The sequence below is a fragment of the Mchenga conophoros genome, linkage group LG17, assembly GCF_057382185.1.
Source record: "Mchenga conophoros isolate Kocher_MC1m ecotype Shallow Benthic linkage group LG17, M_conophoros_male_GT1.1, whole genome shotgun sequence".
NCBI lineage: Eukaryota > Metazoa > Chordata > Actinopteri > Cichliformes > Cichlidae > Mchenga > Mchenga conophoros.
In genome coordinates, this window is record NC_140542.1 from 41,088,628 (window position 1) to 41,108,302 (window position 19,675).

The following is a 19,675-nucleotide window of genomic DNA, read 5'->3' on the forward strand; positions in this document are numbered from 1 at the left end:
GTAACCACGGCTACGTTGACTTTTGTGACCATATTTTGACAAAAGACGATAGTTCTAAGATTAGCGAGCTGCGTGGATAAACTGTGCTGGTGCTGCACGTAGACACAAACTAGCAAAAAATACTGACTGTCAAATGATTCAGAACTGTTTCACGAGGTCCCTCAAACTTGGTCTTCATGTTCATGGAATTAGACGGCAGTCAGCCGGCTGTATTGACTCACCTCCCTAACCCTCACTCTATGCTTACCTCTTTTTTATTTAAACACAAAGAAACAGTGTCACTGTGGAGTATTGTTGTGGCATTAATGGTGGATGGGTTTGTCCAGTCGCCCAGTCCTAACTGCCTCCGAGTCATCCAGGTGTCTTCCCTCCAGACAAAAGAAAAGAAACCTGAATAGCCAAATTCTATCAGTCCCACCTGTAGCTCCCCCATGGATCGTGGCACTTGTAATTTCTGGGATTATTTTAGTAGAATTGACAGCAGGCTCCGAGGAAAGGTTATTTTTGACTGCCAGGCCAGCCTGTGTGAGCTATTTACAGGAATAAAGAATAATGCTCAGACTGTTACCTTTACTATTTCACAAAAGCTTAAAAGGTCCATTTCCACAATTTAGACTTTAATTGCAGGAAATGTTATCAAAGAAGTTTCGCAGGAGACGAAGCAAACAAACAAAATCACAAAACAATCATCAAATCACCTGAATACTTATCTGACTAACTCTGAGCTGAGTTTGTTCTTGTCTTTGGTGAGGAGAGCTTGGAGATCGATGAGCACATCCAGATTGTTTTATTTTATTTCTATTTATATAATGTACATAACTCACCCACTTGTATATACTCATTCACTGTATATAGGCTCTTTTTTTCTCTGCACAGAGGAGCGTATCAGGTCACCTTTCACTGCGTGTTACACCTGTATAACTATGCACGGAACAAATAAAGAATCTTGAATCTCAACTAGGCCCAAAGATGCACTTATCCCCATGATAATCACCCAATAGGAAAGCAGCATTCAGTCGAAGTGTGATGTGGTCAATTCAACCATCTAACACGGCAAAAATGAGCTGATGAAAAGACAAAATCCCAAAGTCGATTAATGAGTTCACAGGTTGGACTTCGGTTCCCCCTCTCGCGTCTCTGCGGGGAGTTTAAACGGTGACCTGTTTAGATCCAATGTTCTGAACTGCTCATTGCACAGAAGACTAAAGGAAGAATCTCTTTTACACCCCACATTTATACCTGCTCACCCGTCCTCCACCTTCCTTCACCGGACGTCACATCTTCACATTTTGGTCGTCTAATAAAGTTGTTGACATGTAATCATCCGATGTCCACCCACAACTCGTATATCTGACTTACATGGTTTAACACAAAGTCTAAACTTTAAAATCAGTAAAATCATTTCATTTTCTTTGTTATTCTGAACATAAAGAATTCACGTTTAAACATTCAGGAACATAATCCCTTCATAATTCAAATACAGAGGAATACTTTGTTTTACTTTTTAAAACAAAGTATTTAGTATTTAGCTGTGATGGTCACACGACACGTGCATGACGTGCTGCTTTGAGCCCATCAGTATGTATGTTGTATCTGTCTTCTTTTCTGTATTGAAGATCAAGAAGTTATTCCACGCTGCGTGTGGAGATGGCGTGACAGATATTCCACCGTCATGTCGTGAATTTAGTTTGTAGGCCTGAACCTACTGCGGTGCGTGAGCTCAAGTGTTTCAAACTATAAAACTGTGAGGGAGGCGAGTGAGGCCCCAGAATGCAGACTGTGATAAACTAAAGAAGAGTCATTAATTCATCAAGTGTGGGTATCCACAGAAGCTAAAACACACACTAGGGCTGTGGGACACTGGAGTGCTGAAGTGACAGCAGGACAGAACTTAACGCAAGCCGAAGGACAAGCAAAATAAGATGGGAAGTGAAGAACACGGACAGAAAGGGAAGCTAGAACTGACACAGACGTGAACACAACACAAGCAGGATCTGACTAAGAAACTAAACCAGAAAACAATGAAAATGCTAAACTCAGTCTACGAGAGCGATAACAGAGGTTTAAGGAAGAACACATGAAACATTAAACACATCAGGAATGAGCGAAACAAACACGAGAAAGCCACAAACATTTGGAGAGCGGACCCAGGAACGTGACAAAAATAGATATCAGATTATAATATTAATTTAATGACTTATGTGGACAGTTTGCTGAGCGAGTTTGTGTTTGTTCGGTTTAAATCGAGCTCTGCTTCGTTTTCCCTGCTGCAGTTGGTTTGTGCAAGTGTGAACACAGAAATGGCGCTGGGCTGTGGATCAGAACAACCATACCAAGATGCTTTGGAAGACGCTCTCCGTACGGTCCCAGATGAACTCCAGACTGGTGCATTTATGGTGCGAATGTGAACGAAACACCAAGTGATCCAAATTACACGTTTGAGCGAAAAACGTCCGTAGCCAAATATGCTTCGTATTCTCAGTGCAGGAAAGAACTATAGATCACGGCAAATGAACGTAAATGCTTTGTGTTCTCCAACAGTCCAGAACGCAGCACCTTCTTCCTGTGTTTACTTTTGCTGCTGCCGCCCCAGACACATAGGAAGCCATAATGATATTTAGGGACGATTGTACATAAACTGAGGTTAAGATTCAAATTCTTTGCTGTCATTCTCTCTCTCTTCTGTTTTTGTGAACTCTTCCTCTGTAACTTTGTCTTTTCCTTTCCTGCTTTTGCCTCTGTACTAATGTGTCTACCAAACTTTTCCTATTTCTTCTCTCCTTCCTTCTTGGCTACTGAAGACTGATGTTCTCTTCCATCATCTCCAGAGGAACCTTATATACCTGGAAAGTCAGGTGAGCACTCTGCTCCTCTTGTCTTAAATCAAATAAAACATTTTGTGAGTCACGGGAAGATCCAGTTTTCACTTACTGGAAGAGAACATTTGCTTGTTTCCAGAAAATCTTCTGTAAATGTACACACATTTACAATGATCTATTTTATCCTTTATTTCTTTGCGTGTTTATTCAGAATCTTTCATTCTGAAGCTGAAATTGCATTACAAACTTCCTGCAGCATTTGTAGCACTTTTGCCCATTGCTTTGTTCAGTGGGCTAATTTGTAGATAGCTGTTGGGTTCAGTGACGTTAAGTATGTATGAAGTTTGAAGCTCAACTTGCAAAGACTTGAAACTGGTTGCGAATCATATATGAGTATGAAGTCTATATTATAATGCAGCTACTTGTTTGAATCCGCAGTTTGTGAAGCTATAAACACTATAAACACTACACTATAGGGCTGCCACGATTAGTCGACTATCAAAATCGTCGACGACTGATTTAATAGTCGACGCGTCGTTTGAAGCTTTGTAAGATCCCAAAAGACGCAGGAATAAGTAGCAGGATTTAAGAGTGTAATAACGGACTGAAACAGAAGATGGCAGCACTGCATGTACAAGGATGCCAGCTGCCGTTAAACCCCGAAGAAGAAGAAGCTGTGTCCCAGAATTCATAGCGCAGCCCTTGCCACTACCCGATCCGTACCGGAAACCCGATTGGTACCCCGCATGCGCAAATCTTACGTCACTTCCTCTCTTTGCCAACATTGCGACATTCAATATATTTGAATGACACGGTTAGCGCCCAGTTAGCTCCTAGCATTTCTCAACAGCTCTGCCTCCTTTTTGACTGGATAATGGATAATCCGTATCCGCAACAAATTTTTGCTTTTCTCCTCAACAGAGAGCGTCCCCCGATTAAACAACAGCACCGTCAAATAAGAAGAATGGTGCCTAATGACAGAGTTAATAATACTGAATTTGTAATATGTCACGCGAAGATTCATCAGCCAGATGAAGTGTTTACTGGCAATTGACAGCGATAGCGGACATCATCATCACTTTTCCAACAATCCTCTTCTCACAGACAAGCATAAACACACTCGACTATCACTAAATCAAATTTAACACACGTTTGTAATGACGCTAATTCAGTTTATAATAGGGTTTATTCGCTCGGTCAGCAGGTGGCGGTATCCTCGTACACTGGGGAGTAAACTGCCATTAAACGAACAGAAGAAGAAGAAAACCCCTGCACATGCGCGGTACGGATCGGGTAGACCCGATTTGTACGGTCCGACTTTGCACATGCGCAGTGAGGATCGGGAGTCCCGATCTGTCACTATCTTTTTACTTTTTTGTTTTTGTCTACATTATATTAAATGTTTCATTATCGGAAACATTTTAAGAGATACTTGTTATTCTTAACATCTTGACAGATACTCTGACCCGTAACTATCGTAAAACGGAAGTAGACACCTTTCGCGCATGCGGGGTACGGATCAGGTAGTGACAGTTCTGCTCAGTTGTCAACAATGGCGGCAGCTAGTTAGTTTTAATATTGCTCTTATTAATCTTTTTGGGTCACAAAATAAACGTTTAACATATTTTCAGGCGAGAATGTAGCTGTGTAAACCTCAAATATCTGCTCAGTTTATCAAGACACCGCATATTTTCAAAAGCGCTCCGACGTTTTCAGAGACGTCTGTTACCCACTAGCTCGATAGCGAACCGGGGGCTAGGCTAACTAGAGCCGTGAGAACACCGGACTCCCGGCACATCGTTTTCAAACCCACCGCTGTCTTTCACTACTCAGGTTAAACATGATATATGAGTCACTTAGATAACTTAAAATGTTATTGTTTGGCTTTTTTAGTATTTTATTTGTTCCTGAGTAAATCGGTTTGGCTGAGATTAAAGTTATAGTTTTTACACAGCTGAATAAACGTCAAGCAGACAGCTGATTATCAGAAGTGTGAGATGCTCCAGAATTTACTCCGGTGTCCTGTTATATTTTAGATAGCAAGGAGTTTATTAAACTTCACCGAAACAATCTGCAAATTTCATTAAAATGTAATAAATTATCATCTTGTCTTTATTTTTAGTTAGCACAGACCTTAAACACTTAAAGCTGTAAGCTAATGATAGTTATATAAGAGCAGATGCTGCTGGTGCAATAAGCTGTACGTTTTACGTCCAATGGATGATGATCTGATTAGTGACTAATCGCAAAAATAATCGGTGACTAGTCGACTATCAAAATAATCGTTTGTGGCAGCCCTACTCAGTGTTGGGAAGGTTACTTTTAAAATGTATTCCATTACAGAATACAGAATACATGCCCCAAAATGTATTCTGTAACGTATTCTGTTACGTTACTCAATGACAGTAACATATTCTGAATACTTTGGATTACTTAATATATTATCATGCTTTTTACAACAACGTGAATGTACTATTGCTGTGTGATTTATTACTATTACTGAAGGTCCGCGACTCCGAACTGTAGTAAAGGGACCTCTGACTAATACGGCGGGGTCCCTGTCGGCTCGTAGCCGAAAAATAGCTTTACTTTGTTGTGTGGGTCAACTTTTCTTGCGAGAGACAGAGAGAGGCGTTGAAAGGCTGCTCCAACGGAACTTATTGTTTTCGGAGGAAAACACGAACACGGTGTACAGTCGAGTCTTAATAGCTTACTTACAACTGGGCTCGCCAGGCACTCTTCTTGGCTGCAGTGGTTATTATTATATTTACATGCTTCCAGCTCCCGTTTTTCCTCGATGACAACTCGTACCTTTCCACTCCCCTTTTTCTCCCTCCTCGCGCTCACAGACCCATAACGTCCATTCTCCCTGCAGCACGGACTACACTGCCCATGATGCTACATTCTTTAGAGCTATGCTTGTAGCATTCTGCCTGTTAGCTTAGCACAACAACAACAACAACAACGAAAAGGCGCTCTCTCACCCAGGAAACACACAGTCGCAGAGAGAGAGAGCGTCGCCCTGTAACCATGGCAACCGTAACGCTGCCGCCTGGAACAAAGAGCGACAAAATGAAACAAGTACCGCAGTGTAATCCATTTATTTCAACAAAGTAACTGTATTCTGAATACCACCTGTTTAAACGGTAACTGTAACGGAATACAGTTACTCATATTTTGTATTCTAAATACGTAACGGCGGTACATGTATTCCGTTACTCCCCAACACTGGCCCTACTACACTATAAACACTACACTATAAACACTACACTACTGTTAACGTATTCCTTGTAAGAAGCACGTTGTTACTGTGATGCAGTTATGTTGGATTCTCTTTAATTACTTTGATTCCAGATTTCAGTTGGATCTTTAAAAAAAAGTCTGAACCTGTAGTGATATTTATCACCAGGTTGTTTTCATGACCTGCACACACTGGGCTATTTAAGATTGCCAGGACGTTGACATCTCTGAGCACATTCTTCTTCTTCAGCATGCTCATCCTTCTGGGAAAACATAATCTGTTGGCAGTTTGCACATGTCATACCAGGATCAGGCATCGAAATGTGCTGTTTATTTTCAGCCTGTTAGGTAGGACTAGCCTTCCCTCTATTATTGAACAGGACTGCTCAGTACTGAAAAGGTCGTCCTTCTGTGAAAACATAGTCTTTGTGGAAGGGAGTTATTTTCAGTTTTCTTAGTTATTCTCTGCCTTTATCTTTGCCTCACACCACATTTTATACAAGCATAAAGAAAAAAGAAAAGAAAGAGAAGGAAACCACATCAGAGTCTGAATTGTCTACATGACTATTTAACATGAAACTACATGAAATTCTACCTTTAGATAGAAATGTAAAGGGTATAACATCTAATACAGAAGTGAATGGACCCTAGAAAGCTTTATGGGCAGGTGCTTTGCATCGTGGCCTCTAAAAACTCTGATACACTGTGTATAACAGCGGTCCAACCCCCGGGCCATGGACCGGTACCGGTCCGTGAGTCGTTTGGTGCCAGGCCGCGAGAGTTGAGGCTTGGTGTGAAACTTATGGTTTTCAGGGTTTCTAGCGGTTTTTATCGTTAACTCTGTTTCCCTGGGTCTTTTCACGTGTGTTATGAATAAATCTTCTTTTTTTGGTACCGGTACTAGTTTTATTTTGCTGTATTTATACGCAACACCTTAAAGGCCGGTCCGTGAAAATATCTGGTCATTAAGTGATGACCTGATGAATCCTGCCTCCCGGCCCTCTGTGTTTATTAAGGTTGCTGTGTTTTTAACATGTTTTAATACTTTGTATCTTGTTCCATTTAATTTGAACAAGCCCCTAAAATCAGTCAGTGTTCACTGTCGGCCTCTCTGTTTTTATTGCCACTGATCATTTCATTAAAGATGAAAGAATTTACAGTTTTTAACTCTCAGTGATGCCGCTTTTTTTTCTTTGACTTTGGGAGCTGCATCGTAGTCTGGGCCCAGGCACAGCTGATGACGTCAGACTTACAGACTGGATTGTCGAACATAAACCAGTCCGTGGTGCAAAAAAAATGTTGGGGACTGCTGGTGTATAACATGTCTTTACTTTCATGCTGCTGAAATTCGAAGCAAACTGATGTTCATTGTCTTTGCAAGTTGATATTCATTGTACGGAAATTTTAAAACCCTACACGATATTGCCAAAAGTATTGACACACCAATCGTGGCTCAAGAGTTGGCAGTTTGTCTTTTAATTGGAAGGCTGCCGGTTCGAGTCTCGGCTCCAACAGTCTCAGTCGTTGTGCCCTTGGGCGAAACACTTCACCCGTTGCCTACTGGTGGTGGTCAGAGGGCCCGGTGGCGCCAGTGTCCGGCAGCCTCGCCTCTGTCAGTGCGCCCCAGGGTGGCTGTGCTACAATGTAGCTGCCATCACCAGTGTGTGAATGGGTGGATGACTGTAGTGTAAAGCGCTTTTAGTCCTTAGGGACTAGTAAAGCGCTATTTACCATTTACCCCTCCAAATCATCAAAGTGACTTTCGTGGTCAAAGGTGTGAAGATTAAGCTCACAGGCATGCAGACTATTTGAGAATGGGTTGGTCTAAGGAGCTCAGTGAATTCCATCATGGTACCATATCGTGCCACCAGTGCACCCAGTACAGTTGTGAAATTTCCTTGCTGCTAAATAGTTCTCAGTCAACTGTTAGGGCTATTGGAACAAAGTGAAAAGGATTAGAAATCGCAGAAACTCAGTCACAAAGTAGAGGCTACATAAAATCAAAGAGTAGGGTCAGCGGGTGCAGAAATGACCAGTGTTCTGCAGAATCAGTCACTACAGACCTCCGACCTTCAGATTAGCTGAGGAACAGTGTCTAAAACCTTCATGGAATTGGTTTCCATAGCCGAGTATCTGCATCCAAGCCTTATATCACCGAGTGCAATGTAAAGCATCAGTTGAGTGCTGAATCACACTTTTCCTGGCAGTCCGATGGAGGAGAGCGATATTTGCCTGACTGCATTTACCAGTCGTAAAGTTTGTAAGATGGGGTATATAAGTATATAAGTTGGGATTTTTTTCTTTTTCTTTTTTTTTTTGAGGAGTTCAGCTCCTTTTTCCATTGAAAGCAACTCTTAATGCTTCACCACACCAAAACATTTTGGACAGTTTCATGCTCCCAGCTTTGTGGGATCAGTTTGAGAATTCCAGTTCCACTATAACTGCACAGCAGTGCACAAAGTATGGTCCATAGAGACATTAGTGAGCGAGCTTGTTATGGAAGAGATTAACTGAAGAGTCCTGATCTCAACCTGATAGAACTCTATTGAGATGAAAAAGAGCAGAGACTGCGAGCCGGGCCAAGTCCAACATCAGTGTCTGTCCTCACAAATGCACATCTCAAAGAATGGCCAAAAAATTCCCATAAACACGTTCCTAAACCTCGTGGAAAACCTTCCCAGGAGAACAGAAGCTGGTATAGCTGCAAAGGGAGGGCTGGCATCATATTTAACCCTATGGATTCAGAATAGGAAGTCACTCAAGTTTATATGCCTGTGAGTGCAAGCAAGCAGATACTTTTGGCAACATAGTGTATGTGCATTAAATCTGTGATTAGGTCAATCCTATGGGAGAACTGCAGTACCTCACCTGGGACAAATATCATTTGGTCCTTGGTCATACCTAGAAACCACTGACTCAATGAAGACTTGTTGTTTTTTAATTACATCCAAAAATCCAAAAGCACCTCCTTGGAGAAATATCATAAATATTGCTCTTTGGTTGTATACATGACCTGACATTTCTTTGCAGGTTATTATAGATTTGAGGTGAGAGTTAGGATTGATCAGAAAGGCTTTAGAATAAGATTGGTCAGAGGTGGAGTGACAGAACACTAAACTGTGACAGGTGTGTTTATCCTACTTTTTGTCTTCCAGTTTTGTTTACAAAGCAGTTATTAAACAGTATTTCATCCTCCAGCAACAGTTATAGCTGTGTTATTACATCACTGTATCTTCTTTCTCCACGGCGCTCCGCTAGACGAAGGAGAATGAGCCTCTAATCTTCATGATTCACACTATGATTGAGAACTCTGCACCAAGGCCACAACTCTACCAGCAAGTAAGGTCTTAGGCAGGTTCTGGCTTGAGTCACTGTGCAGGCATCTCTGTTAGGGACGTGTCACACAGTCAACCTTCAGTTTATCTTTACATGCTGGAGCACCAAAGTTGCACGATTTCGTTCAGCAAGTCATTTATTTATTCATTTTTAAAGTGAAAAATCCCCTCTCAACATGAAATATCAAACATTTAGAGGAATATGCATTTATGAAACTATTGCTGCTGATAAATCTTGGTCGTTTGGTTTTCTTATCCAAAGTTTACGTCCAAGTTATTTCTTGCAGAACTCTATATTTTTGAATGAGGGGGAGCAGACTCAAGCCAGATGTTTCCAGTAGTTGTCTATCCACATCATCCCCTCCACTGTTAACCTAGTTATCATGTTTTGGATGCAGTCAGTTCATCTGTCAGTTGTTCCACAGTGATCCTTCCTATGTTTCACCTATTGCAATGTTTGAAGTGTATGTGACGTTCTTTTTGTTTCCTGCACATCTCATTTCACTGCTTTCCTTTCTTTATGCACCTGGAACTGAGCATGATTTGTGGCTGCAATGAGTGTCAGAGCGATGGCGTCTCCCGTCACACAGCAGTGTTTATTGTTGAGGTTTACTTGGGGAATGCTTGACTGGTTTAATGTGTTTGTATTACAGGTTTGTTTTTTTGAAAACTAAAAACTGACATGACATTTCAGGAAACCGTGTCAGATTTCTTTACAAGAATACCAAAGAATCTGTACATGGGTAGAAGCAGAAGGACACAGTTGGTCAATCTCAGGACAGTCGATGTTTTAGGTTGAGTTATAAGCTGGAACTGCTCTATATTGCCAAAAGTCTTCACTAACCCATCCAAACCGCTGAATTCATGTATAATCGTTTTACACAGGCTCATAAGGTCAACCACCAAGGCATGCAGAGTGGTTGCTTTCAGGAGCTCAGTGAAGTCCACTTTAGTACTGTGATAGGATGGGGCCTGGATGATTGAGTGTGCATCGAGACATAGTGCACAGAGGCTGCCAGCTTTCTGCTAAGTCAACCTCCACAGACCTCCAAACTTCAGCTTAGCTAGAGAGCAGAGCGCAGAGAACTTCCTGTGGGTTCCTGTGACCAAGCAGCTGCATTCAAGCACACTGCCGCTGTACTCTAGAGCAGTGGAGATGTGCTCTCTGGAGTGATGAATCATGCTTCTCCATTTGGCAAGCCAATGAACGAGTCTGGGTTTGGTTGTTGTCAGAAGAACTGTACTTGTCTGACTGCATTGTGCCAAGTTTGGTGGAGGGGGGATTATGGCATGGGGTTATCTCTGTGGACTTGGTTTCACTCTTTAGTCACTCATTAGTAAAAGTAGAATCTCTCGTGATCTGGGAATCACGCTTTTACTCTGCACACAGTTAATGGTACCTTCAAATTTTCCTTGTCACGAGACCACAACATGCTTGATTTGGCACATGCCCTTTTTGATGCACCCCCAAAGGAACTAGTAGCCATTTGCTTGCTACGTGAATTTATAAACCACTGCACTGTGGATCTGCAGTGACAGCAGCAGAGATCATTAGAGCAGGGATGTTTTCAACACACTTGAGCTTTCCCTGAGACCACAGATTGGTAATTTTACATTTCTGTTTATGCACAAACTAAACAAACAGGTAGAAAATGTTAGTCAGTGAGCTTTACAGGTGATGTTAGGTTTTTGTTGTTTTTTAAACTTCTAAGAGACTTCTTAATTTTAAGAGAATTTTTGATTTTCAGTGTGAAGCAGGAGACAGACTCGTGGGCTGTTTCCTGTTGTTACCTAACACACGTCTAAGACATTTATTTGTTAGGCATTTTTTTCTGATCCATTACATAAAGTATCCAGTTAAAATGTGAAGCTGGATCAGCCCTGCATGTACAAGGATGCCAGCTGCCGTTAAACCCCGAAGAAGAAGAAGCTGTGGCTGTATCCCAATTCAGGGTCTGCAGCCTTAAAGTACGCAGCCTCAACGATCCTCAAGGGCCGCGTACTCAAAGACCGCTAAGGCCGGAAGTGCGAGGCTTGTGAAATGGGCGATCTAGCCTCCGTTGCGCTGCCCAGGTTGCCTAGCAACCATGATACTAACAGCTGGAAACGTGTCATACAGCTGTGTTTGACAGAAATGAAATGAAATCTTTTGTTCATTTGTTTGTTTCTACATGAGCTTTGATCATTCTCTGTGAGATTAAGCTCAGCTATTGACCGAAGTATATTTTAAAGTAAAGGCTTTAAAACCAAGTTAGTACAAACGTCACTAATGTCACATGACTTTGCCGACATGTGGCCAACAGTAATGTTTAATGTTCTTCGTTATTAAACATTTGCACATAAATAAGTGACATAATATTCAGTACTTAAAGTTTACTCTTCGGGCGCCCCTCATCCGCCGTTTTTTTCCGGCAAAATTATCCACACCCACCGCCGCGCTATGCATTCTGGGATATATTGGGCCACGAAGTCTACACCGCCATGTCCTTAAAGTTCAGGGAAATGAAGGACGCATTTGAGGGCCGCATTTCGAGCAGCCTTCGAATTGGGACAGCCTTCGTCGCGTCGCGGTGACGTAATCGGCCTTAAAATGCGCCTTTAAGGCTGCAGACCCTGAGTTGGGATACAGCCTGTGTCCCAGAATTCATAGCACAGCCCAGCTTAGTTTCCAACAATGGCGGCAGCTAGTTAGTTTTAATATTACTCTTATTATTCTTTCTGGGTCACAAAATAAACGTTTAACATATTTTCAGGCGAGAATGTAGCTGTGTAAACCTCAAATATCTGCTCAGTTTATCAGGACACCGCATATTTTCAAAAGCGCTCCGACGTTTTCGGAGACGTCTGTTACCCACTAGCTCGATAGCGAACCGGGGGCAAGGCTCACTAGAGCCGTGAGAACACCGGACTCCCGGCAAATCGTTTTCAAACCCACCGCCGTCTTTCGCTACTCAGGTTAAACATGATATATAAGTCACTTAGATAACTTAACAATGTTATTGTTTGTCTTTTTTCAGTGTTTTATTTGTTCCTGAGTAAATCGGTTTGGCTGAGATTAAAGTTATAGTTTTTACACAGCTGAATAAACATCAAGCAGACAGCTGATTATCAGAAGTGTGAGATGCTCCAGAATTTACTCCGGTGTCCTGTTAGATTTTAGATAGCAAGGACTTTATTAAACTTCACCGAAACAATCTGCAAATTTCATTAAAATTTAATAAACTATCATCTTGTCTTTATTTTTAGTTAGCACAGACCTTACACACTTAAAGCTGTAAGCTAATGATAGTTATATAAGAGCAGATGCTGCTGGTGCAATAAGCTGTAGTTTTACGTCCAATGGATGATGATCTGATTAGTCGACTAATCGCAAAAATAATGTGTGACTAGTCGACTATCAAAATAATCGTTTGTGGCAGCCCTACTTTGTATAGTGAACACCGGTCATTTTCTGGGACAGTTGTTTGGGACTGATTCCAACAAAAAGTTGCCTTAAAAAAAGGTTGACTTGTTTCTTGGTAGAGCACAACCTCATTGCTGCAAATCAGACTAAAGTGTAGGAGGCAATATGTAAGAGTTTGTTTATCAGCATATTATAGTTTGCTGAAGCTACGCTGGCGATGCGTGTTTGTACTTTCTAATGTGATCCACAGCAGCCGTGGTAACATCTGGGTAAGCAGCTTCAAGCAGGATTAGTAAATATCAACAATATCCCATCATCACTGCATCATTTCATGCTCTTGTAATAAACAACAAGTGTAATATGAACAATTTTTGCCCACTGTATTCAGGAAAGACAAATCCTGACACAATAATTTATATCATGTGGGATTAAATTAAACACACAGTCAAAAGTTTGGACATGCTTTCTCATTTCATGTTTTTTTATTTTATTTTCATGAATATTTATATTGCAGATTCTCACTGAAGGCATCAAACTACGGATGAACGCATGTGGAATTATGTAGGAAACAAAGATGTGTGAAATAACATGTTGTATATCTTAGATTCTTCCTGATATCCACCCTTTGATTCCTGCTTCGCTCACTCTTGGCGTCTCCGTGAGCTTCATGAGGTCGTCTCCTGAAATGGTTTCCAACAGTGTTGAAGGAGTTCCCAGAGATGCTGAGCACTTGTTGGTCCGTTGCCTTCACTCTGCGCTCCATCCCAAACCATCTCCACTGGGTTTAGGTCAGGTGACTGTGTACGCCATCCATTCACCTTTTCTGCAGTTGGAACCAAAGATCTCAGATTTAGACTTATCTCTAATCTGAGCTGCTGTTAACTTGTGATTTCTGAGGCTGGTGACTCGGATGAATGAGGGACTCTTGGTCTTCCTTTCCTGGGGCGTCCTCATGTGAGACGGTTTCATCGTAGTCTTGATGTTTTTGCGACTCCACTTGGACACATTCAAAGTTTTAGCAATTTTCCAACTGACTGATCTTCAGTTCTTAAAGTAATGATGGCCTGTTGTTTCTCTTTTCTTAGCTGACTGGTTCTTGCCATAATATGAATTCTAACAGTCTGTGTAGCAACCTGACTTCTGCACAACACACCTGATGGTCCCAACCCCATTAAGAAGGCAACAAATTCCACAAACGAACCCTGACAGGCTCACCTGCCGGGTGAAGCCGTTTCCGGTGACAACATCATGAAGCTCGCTGAGAGAAGGCCGAGGGTTTGCCGCGCTGTCAACAAAGCAAAGAGCAGCTACTTACAGAAATCAAAAATATAAAACATAGTTTTTCCTTTGCTACATGAGTCCATATATCTTACTTCATATATCTGATGTCAGTTTGTATCTATAATGTAGAAAGTAGCAAAAATAACGACAACAAATGAGAAGGCGAGTCCAAACTTTTGACTGTTAGTGTATAACAAGTCGAGAAGTAATCCCTGAATGCATTCTGTGACATTTCTTAATATTTTTTGAAAAACTGACCTGGAGCTCTCCGTTGTACCAGATGTGTTGCCCCTTAGTGTCCATCTCTGACTGTTTCTCTTCTTCAGACGAGTTCAGATGACTACAAAGACGGCGCCTTCGTCCAGCGCCCAGAGGAGGCTGACATAGATGTAAGACGGCCGCAGCTCTCAGTGAAATGATTGACACGTTTCAAAGACACGTTTACTGATGGGCATGTTTGTGTGGCTGTGTTAGACCAAGCTGAGCAGACTGTGTGAGCAGGACAAAGCAGTGAGGATGCAGGAGGAGAAACTGCAGCAGCTACACAGAGAGAAGGTACAGCTGTGCACTCTGTGCATGTGTGTTGCTCTCTTTGCGGATATGCAGTAATAATTTTTGTGTGTTGTGTGGCAGCACACTCTGGAGACAGCGCTGCTGTCTGCCAGTCAGGAGCTGAGTGAACAGAGTGACTCCAATGCAGCAGCCACACAGAGCCTGGTCCAACAGAGAGATGTGCTGCAAAATGGGCTGCTCAGCACCTGCAGGGAGCTGTCCCGAGTCAGCACTGTGAGCATGCATGCTCTCACACATCACCACCCGACATGTAGGGACATTTATGCTTGGAAAAGCAGCCACAGTTTTATGGAATAGGACTTGCTACTGAATATTTATTGCGTGTCTCACAGTGGAACATCACCTAGACTCCTTATGGAGAGTAAAAATCAGCTTTTACTGGCGTTACTGTGATACATGCTGGTAAGGTTATTGATTAGCTTTTACTCTTCATTTAATTTCCTTGATAAACACCAGAATATACAAACCCAAATATACATTTCTTTACAACAATAATACTTCTGCACTGCTGTTACAGACGCGTTTCCTGATGATTACAGAGTAAGAAAATGTTTTGTTCTTTGACCAGTCACAGTACTGGGAAAGCCTCCTTTCAACTCCAAGAACACCAGCATGTAGCGCAGCCGAAGCCTTTGTTTCCATAGCGGTGTGGCTTCCACTGTGTTTATGTTTGTGACAGCTTTGATGTGAACAACAGTGAAGGAAACAGAATCAGGTGACAGTTATATATCTGCATTTTAAATCTTTTATTTTGTGTTTTTTTAATGGTGCATGTTCTAAATATAACAAATAAGCTCCTAAATATGGGCTCAAAATGTGGTCATAAATATTTTGTACTTGTAAAAAAGATTTGTATGTGTAAAAAAGATTTCTAACCACTGATATACCACAACTTTTTCCTTTCAACAGCTACTGAAAGTTAAGGGACCTAGCTGCTATCGGATATTTATATAGAGATCCTCCAGCTTCAAACTGTATCACCCTTCAAGGACCTGCAGTTCAAAAAAGCGCCCCTCCGACAGCCAAACCCATCTGTTCTCTGATTGGATTGTTACATTTGTGATTGACATGACATTGACCAATCAGATGAAAGGAAGAAAAATAGGGTCAAAATTCGTACTTGTAACTTGCAGGGTTTTTTTGGCTAAGTCCACACACAAATTCTTTTTACACATGCAAATCTTTTTTACAAGTACAAAATATTTATGACCACATTTTGAGCCCATACCTAAAGGCTGGATCTACTCTAGCTACACTGTGAGTGGTCACACACTGGATCGGGGCTCTAAGAGATCCATCCTCTAAACCATACCCTGCATATCCTATGCAGCCAGTCTAATGATAGTAGATGGGAATCCACATGATTGTGCAGGAAGTCTTTTCAGGAACAAGCACAAGTTCAGTCTTTGCTCGGCTGCAGATTTCGGGGTCTCTGGTCCTTGTGTCTGTTGGTTTAGGACTGATGTACCGGGGGAACTCACAGAAATGCCACGCAAACCTGACAGACGAGAAAGAGGGCAAAGGTTCCCGAACCTAAAAGAGGAGACACGGGAAAGAAAACCCGCACAGATAAACACAAACCGACTGCTGTTGGTGTCCTGTTTCAGGAGCTAGAGTGCTCCTGGAGGGAGTACGACCTACTGGAAGCAGATGTTACTCTGGCCAAATCCAACCTACTGGAACAGCTGGAGGCCCTGGGCAGCCCACAGGTAGCACGCACACACACACACACACTCTTACTTTACACGGTGGTTAACTTTGAACAGAATATTTGGATGTGTGTCTCTGTGTGTCTTCAGACAGAGCCTCCAAGTCAGCGGCACATTCAGATCCAGAAAGAGCTGTGGAGGATCCAGGATGTGATGGAGGCGCTGTCCAAGAGCAAACCCCAGCGGAGCACAAATAGCAGTGAGGCCCTCCCTCAGCACCTCCACCATCACATTCTTACGTTCTTGCTTGCATGCGTGTGTCTGATGTCTTGGATACAATTTCAAGGTTCTAAACAGTTCTTGTAAACACGCCACGGTCAGTCTCTTTGAACAAAACCAAATCTTGATCCTGCCGGAGGTTTAAAGAAAAAGCAGCTGCTTCACCACTTTTTGCTTCTGTGTGTCAAAATGTACATTTGATTTGTTTTTGCAGCTTTGCTCGTTGCAGCGTTTCAGTCGTCAGGTCACGGCCTTCGCTTGGTTGTCACTCTTATCTTTTAGAAAGAGCCGTTATAGTCACCGTCGGTTACGTTTGGTGCCCTGTTGTAGTTTCTAGTTTTATGTTTCCATGACAACGTGTCATTACACGGCTCTGCCAACAATACACTGACACACTGTGAGACCCGGTGATGCTGACAGCCTAGCTGCTGTTTTTAATATACACGTAAACATGTTAATATTGTCTTTGCCGTCATTGTTCTCGTGTTGGCATGAAGTGAAATATCTCCGTGCATCCGTGTCCATTTCACACACACAAAGCGTGAAATGGACACGGTGGCCCTGTGTGTGCGTTTTCTGCATAGGGTCCTTGTTATAGACTATTTTTTGTGATTCTGTGATATCGCGTCTTTAGCCTTCTGGTTAAATCTACCCTGTTAATATTCTGCTTTGGCTTGTCAGTAAATCTATGTTGTGTTTTCTGTGCGTTACAAAGTGTTGGATACCTGAAAGATGAATCATCTTGTGAGGAAGATGTAGAACTCCATTTTGCAGTGGCACCTGATGCATTCACGTATCTTCAGTGATCGCAAACTTCTTCACTTCTGTCTCTTTTCTCCAATTTCTGTCTGTTTAATAGGTTTTCTTGGTTCAAAGCCACTCAGCATCCAGCAGAAGAATGAGGTACGGCAGTGTGCACATTACACCCCTGTCATATGATTCTGTTTTAGTTACGTTTGTTTTGACTTCAGAGATTTCTGGCGTCTTTCTAGCCCAACCAAGATGGCTTTGTTTGAGCTCCAGCTGAAGGGTTAGCATGAAGCACGTGGTCAAATTGTTCAGCAGGAGTGTGTGTGATGGCTTTGCTGTCTGTTGTTTCACAGCTGAATAGAGATTGTGTAGCTCAAAGGTTTCGTACTGGACAGGTCGATGTTTGAGTTCAGTGTAGAAATCCGCTCGCTCAGCTGTTTTTGTGGCGTTTCAGGTTTGTCTGTTTCCACAGATACTTTCCATGATGCTGGTGAGATTAGCTTCTTCAGTTACAGCGGTGCCTCGCTATAACACGGTGCACCTTTTGCAGCATTGCTGTTTCGTGGATTTTTTTGTGCACAATTTTGCATGCTTTTTTTTTTTTACAGCACATTGTGTTCTGTGTCCTGATTGGCTGTAGACAAGTGTCAATCAATCTTGTGCCGTGTCCCCTGTACAGTACAGAATGTGTTCAGCTTGTCCAATTTACATAAATCTTTGATCAGTAGCAGCGTGACTCCGAAGTGCTGCACTGTATGTTTGTAAGTTTTCTCTGACGAACACGACAATGTCGACGAAACGTCGTCACCTGCAGGTGTGTTTGGTTTCATTCTGTAATACTGGACTTTCTACGAAGGTTTGAACTTTGAGAGTTTAAACAACAGAGAAAAGTGTGAAAATGTTCCTGCCTGTGCGAGAAAAGTTTATAAACTGTGTAGGGACGGGTTTTACAGCCTTAACACATCTATAATAATTGTAAAAAATAAAGTTGGCTACTTCACGGATTTCACTTATCGCGGGTTATTTTTAGAACGCAACTCCCACGATGAACGAGGGACCGCGGTCCTGTAGAGTATGCGCTCGATGGCGAGTAGCAGACAGAGTGAACAGGTGTAAAACTAAAAATAAAGTCCTGTCCCGTCTCACAGAACCAGATATTTCACTCTTACCGTAGCTCTTTACATGTCGTTAGGATGCGTGTTTACCGCTAACACTGATATGTTCCATTAATAACATACTTATAGTGTAGTTTGTGTTGTTGTCGTTGTGAATGCACCCATAACAGCAAGTCTCAGAAGAACACATTTGGAGTCAGAGTGATGTTTGAGTATTTCCAGCACAAGCCGAGGTGTCTCCATCCCAGTTTGCAGAAACTGGTCCAGTCAGGCTGAGTGTTCTTGGTGACGAGCAGCATTTGTACAGCATGACAGGAGCGCTGTCCTTTCTTTGAGCCCCGTTGTGTTAACTGTCTACAGGCAGTCACTCAGCCACTCAGTCCTCCCAAGGAGGGCAACAGCGTACCCCCCCGCCCGCCTCTCCCCCAGTACTACGACTCATCAGACCGCCCCCCTCAAGTGCCCCCCCACCACTCGCACCGTGGTGGCCCCATGCCCTCCCACAATTATCGTCCTGAAGACTGCAAAACCGGCACCAGGAATGGAGCACACAGTGTAAGAATCGCTGAACGCGTTCATGCCCCACCCTCTCCCGACCACATCAGCCCCCAACATCCTCAGTTTGCTGTGACTGGCACACTTCAGTACACCGAGCCAATGCACCCGAGCTCCTCATTTCACAGGATTCCGTGTTCTCAGCCATCTCTCGCCTTTTATTTCCAGACCCCATCCTAAAGAATAAATTCATGTGCATCTGTTCCTCAACAAGTTCAAATACATCTAATTCATATCAGTGTTATGTGTGCCTGACTGAACTTGTGTATGAATGTATTCTTATCCTGAGATTTCCTTCCTATTGCACTCAAAGCAAGCTCCAGATTACCGGCTATATAAGAGCGAGCCAGAGCTGACCACGGTGAACGAGGAAGTGGACGAGGCCAACGGTGAAGAGAAGGACAAGGCTGAGACTGAAAGTAAAGACGGCGCATCATCCAAAGGTACATTTATTAATCAGTGTGTGACTCTCAGTGGTAGCCTCATTCTCGCTGCACTGTTTTTACTGTGCTTTAAAGAAGCTGGCGTTTCGTGACGGGGTGTGGCTTGGCTGCAGAGGGGGTGGAGCAGTGGGTTCGGGGCACTGATGTCCGGATTGGGCTGAGCGGGTCCCTCTGGCGGGCTGACCCCTGCAGCCGAGCCACAAGCCACACTTATTATAAAAGTTGCCCGCTGG

General features: G+C 42.7%; 1 protein-coding gene across 7 annotated transcripts in view; it reads left to right on the forward strand.

Moving 5' to 3' along the window:
- The window catches only part of LOC146556007 (pleckstrin homology domain-containing family A member 5-like), a 153,186-nt gene that overhangs the window by 111,528 nt on the left and 21,983 nt on the right, over positions 1–19,675 (forward strand). For 4 of the 7 annotated variants that reach the window (XM_085252358.1, XM_085252359.1, XM_085252360.1 and 1 more), the window contains 10 exons: positions 2,802–2,855; positions 9,318–9,398; positions 14,405–14,467; positions 14,553–14,633; positions 14,712–14,864; positions 16,259–16,360; positions 16,451–16,559; positions 17,439–17,482; positions 18,805–18,999; positions 19,313–19,442. In XM_085252358.1, the coding sequence (XP_085108484.1) occupies positions 2,802–2,855; positions 9,318–9,398; positions 14,405–14,467; positions 14,553–14,633; positions 14,712–14,864; positions 16,259–16,360; positions 16,451–16,559; positions 17,439–17,482; positions 18,805–18,999; positions 19,313–19,442 (1,012 nt within the window). The remainder of the gene's footprint in view (positions 1–2,801; positions 2,856–9,317; positions 9,399–14,404; positions 14,468–14,552; positions 14,634–14,711; positions 14,865–16,258; positions 16,361–16,450; positions 16,560–17,438; positions 17,483–18,804; positions 19,000–19,312; positions 19,443–19,675) is intronic. The other 3 variants (XM_085252362.1, XM_085252364.1, XM_085252361.1) reach the window with 2 other exon arrangements.